Raw genomic sequence first — 4,088 nt, forward strand, 5'->3', positions numbered from 1 at the left:
ACAATTATGAGATTTTTTGTGTACTCTTGCTGCATAAGTATTGAGGTAAAGATCGTTTTTTATATTGGAAGTGTTAATATTCTAGTAATTCACTTAATTCACTAATGTTAATTTAAATAATTCACTTAATTCACTAATATTAAGACCAAAAAGATTTTATGTAAGTAAAGTAACATCTACAATATGTAAAATTAATTTCTGAAATTCGATCATGAAAGTATAGTCGTCTTGTTTAAAAATTGGACACACAAAATGGCTATAGGAATGTCTATTTCACGAACAAAATATCAGCAATTTTATATCGAGATGGTACATGAAGAACCCAAATATCACCACATTGAACTTTTTCACGAACAAAATGAATGTCTATTTCGATATTTTTAGTGCATTGATGATGAACAAGGTCGCCCGATAAATAAACAGTATTAACATTGTCACAATAAACAAGAGTGGTCGTAGGAATAGGACAATGAAGCTCAAGAAGTAAGTTACGAATCCAGTAAGTTTCAGAAACAACATTAGCAACACCACGATATTTAGTCTCGGCACTAGACTTAGAAACCGTAGGTTGGCACTTAGCAGACCATGGGATCAAACTGTCACCAAGATAAACACAATAAGCAGAAGTGGAACAGCTGTTACCAGGATAACCACCCCAATCAACATCAGTATATGATAATAGAGAAGAAACAGACGACTTATTTATTTGTAATCCATGATCAAGACGACTTATGTAGAACAGTCATATGTTTAACTCGAGGATCATGCATAAATAAGAGCACTTGCTGAACAACATAGGAGATATCCAAACGGGTGAAGCTAAGACATTGTAAAGCCCCAGCTAATCTACGATACAAGGTATGATTATCACGAGGAACAACAATGTCCAAGAAATAACTGATAGGACCCAAGTCCTTCATCGCAAATTCAAAACCCAATTTGGAAATGCTATTACGAATAGGGCGAATAGTATCAGCAAACCCAATATAATAAACTGACGGAGAGAATCAGAAGAAGCAGTGCGAATAGTATCATCCACATATAAAAGAAGATAAGCCATGTCAGGCCCGTGACAGTAAACAAACAAAGAGTTATTAGAAATGCTATTACGAAAAAACAATTATTAGTCACAAAATCAGCAAACCGCTGATACCAAGCTCGAGGGGCCTGCTTGAGACCATAAAGAGACTTTTGAAGGAGACAAACATGATCGGATCGAGCTAGATCACAGAAATCCAAACGTTGATGCATATACACAGTTTCATTTAAATGACCATGTTGAAAAGCATTTTAACATCCACCTGATGAATAGACCAAGACTTAGAATTGACAATACTCAACACAATGCGAATAGAAGCAGATTTGACTACAGGGCTAAAAGTTTCATCACAACCAATGCCCTCTCTTTGAGACTTACCATCACCAACAAGATGCACCTTATAGTGCTCAAAAGAACCATCGGATTTTGTTTTCACCCGAAAAATCCTCAAGGAACAAATAACATTGGTATTAGGAGGCCAAAGCACAAGATTCCAAGTATTATTCTCAATTAAAGCATCAAATTCCTCCTTCATAGCTTATTTCCAGTTCGGGTCACGGAGGACATGTATGGGATTATTTGGAATAGGGGAAAGAGAAACGAAAAGGGCGTGAGAAGTGTATTTGGTTTTAGATTTAAAAATTTCATGCTTACTACGCATAGTCATGCCAATCGATGATGGAGGAAGTGATTGAAGTGGGCTAGAAGGAGAGGAGAGCGTTGTGCCGTGTGAGGCAGGCCCAGTGGGGAGAGAAATGGGCGCAGGTTGAGGAAGATTTGGGCTGGGCCACAGAGCTGCGATGGTAAGCGAGGATGGGGGAAGCGACAGTTGTTGGGTCACTCTGTAGTTGAGGCCCAGAGACAATAAAGAGGGGGTTGTTTTTGGGTTGGGGAGATGGGCTACTAAACTGCTAAGGCCTAGAAGAGTAAAGAGATGAGCCGATTGTTTGTGGAAAGTGGATTAAGGAATAAGGATTATCCAAAAATGTATAGTCTGAAGGGGAGCAAGGAGAAGGTTGAGAAAAAGGAAATGTGGCTTTGTCAAAGAGCACATGACAAGAAATAATAATTTTATGAGATGTGAGATCATAGTACTTGTAACCCTTTTGCGAAGAAGGGTATCCCGAAAAGACACATGGAGATGAGCGAGGATACAATTTATGAATTTTGGTGGAAGGGATGAGAGGAATATATAAACACTCAAAAACCCGAAGATGTGTATAGGTAGGAGATTTATTGTAAAGTAAGTGAGTAAGAGTTAATTTTGCAAGAGACTTAAATGGGAGAATGTTGAGAATATAAGTGACGGTATTCAAGGCGTGAGGCAAAAAATACGAGGGAAGGGAAGCATGACACAATAATGTGCGAATGATATTATTTATTGTGCCAATTTTTCTTTCGGATTGCCATTTTGAGATGAAGTTTGGGGACAAGAGAAACGAAGAGAAATACCCCGATTGACACAAAATTGGTGAAATTATTTATCATCAAATTCACCCCTATGATCACATTGAAAAGATTTGATATGAAGCTTAAATTGAGTATTGACAAAAGTATTAAAATTCATAGAAATATCATGAACTTGAGACTTATGAAATAAAGGGAAAGTCCACAAAAAATTGGTATAATGATCATGAAATAAAACATAGTATTTGTAGCCCGAAGGACTTGCAACAGGAGAAGACCATAAATCACTATGAATAATTTCAAAAGGTCTAGTACTCACGAACAAAAGGTAATCTAACGCGTTTACCCAAAGGATAAGAATGACACGTAAAAGATGGATTATTATTACATTTGATAGAATTAGAAGAAAATAAGGAATTCAAAATTGCATTTCCCGAGTTACTTGATCGAAAATGCCAAATATTAGAAGATAAAAAAGCTAAAGAAGAAGAAGATGGGATGGTAGTTCCATGTGTCGATTGAAATGGATAAAGATCACTAGTGCTATTAGATCTCAGAACGATTTTCCCTGTGGCAAAGTCCTTCACAGAAAAGCCAAAAGGATCCAATTCAACAGAAACCATATTATCATTAGTAAATTTGCAAAGAGATATGAGATTTCTAATAAGTTGAGGGGCATGAAAGACATTGTTTAGGTTGAGAGATTTATGGGAGGAAGCAAGACACCATGAACTGGAATCATATCACCGTTACCAACAACAATTACATTATTTAAATGTTGCTTTAAAGGATAATAATTTATTAGAGTATCTTGAGATCGAGTCATATGAGAAGTGGCACCGGTGCCCATGTAGTATTGCTCATCCGGAGAAGTTAAAGAGAGGGTGTGCTTAGCTTGATTAATGTCCATTGGATAATAGCCCATCATGGAAGGAGATCTCGTGCAAAAACTATGGGCCGATCTTGGCCCAAACAGCCCAGGGGAGACACATCATGAGAAAAAGGCTTCTATTTTTCCAAGGTTGAATCGGAATCGTGCCTACGCTGAGTACAAACTCCTCAACAATGTAATACTATGACAGTCATAATATATTATATGATATGCAAAGTACATTTCAAAACTTTATTTTAAGTTCCTCGGTTCTCGTTTCTCGTTTCTCATTTTCAGTTCTCGAATGCTTTCAACAATTTTTTTGACATTCATCACATGAATGTAAATAAATATCTTTACTACAGTCACCTACACTTGGTAACTATAAGGTTCATCTCATGGATCTACTTAGATCCAATATCACATTTTCACAACACAGATAATAATGACTTTCTAAAATATGTAAGGGTCTGGCTAATGGAGTAACATATTCCAAACTCTAACTATGATGGGTGCCGTCGCTCACCAATATGCATGACATAATGTTCTCTAAAATAAAATCTTAGTACATAACTTTTTATTTTTAATTGTAAATCCTAGCACATAGCTAATTTCTACCATACAAATGCAATTATCTGAACTTCCATTATTATTATTATTATTATTATTATTATTATTATTATTATTATTATTATTATTATTATTATTATTATTATTATTATTATTATTATTAGTTGATAAAGTACTATTCTTAGTTGGTTATTCAATCTA

The 4,088-nt window shown here is 35.6% G+C and overlaps 1 protein-coding gene across 1 annotated transcript in view; it reads right to left on the reverse strand.

The window, feature by feature from the left end:
- Positions 1 to 3,396: 3,396 nt before the first annotated feature.
- The window catches only part of LOC130828594 (uncharacterized), a 5,501-nt gene continuing 4,809 nt past the window's right edge, over positions 3,397 to 4,088 (reverse strand). The window contains exon 4 of the mRNA XM_057694559.1: positions 3,397 to 3,519. Within this exon, the coding sequence (XP_057550542.1) occupies positions 3,397 to 3,519 (123 nt within the window). The remainder of the gene's footprint in view (positions 3,520 to 4,088) is intronic.

Source organism: Amaranthus tricolor, chromosome 12, assembly GCF_026212465.1.
Source record: "Amaranthus tricolor cultivar Red isolate AtriRed21 chromosome 12, ASM2621246v1, whole genome shotgun sequence".
Taxonomy (NCBI): domain Eukaryota; kingdom Viridiplantae; phylum Streptophyta; class Magnoliopsida; order Caryophyllales; family Amaranthaceae; genus Amaranthus; species Amaranthus tricolor.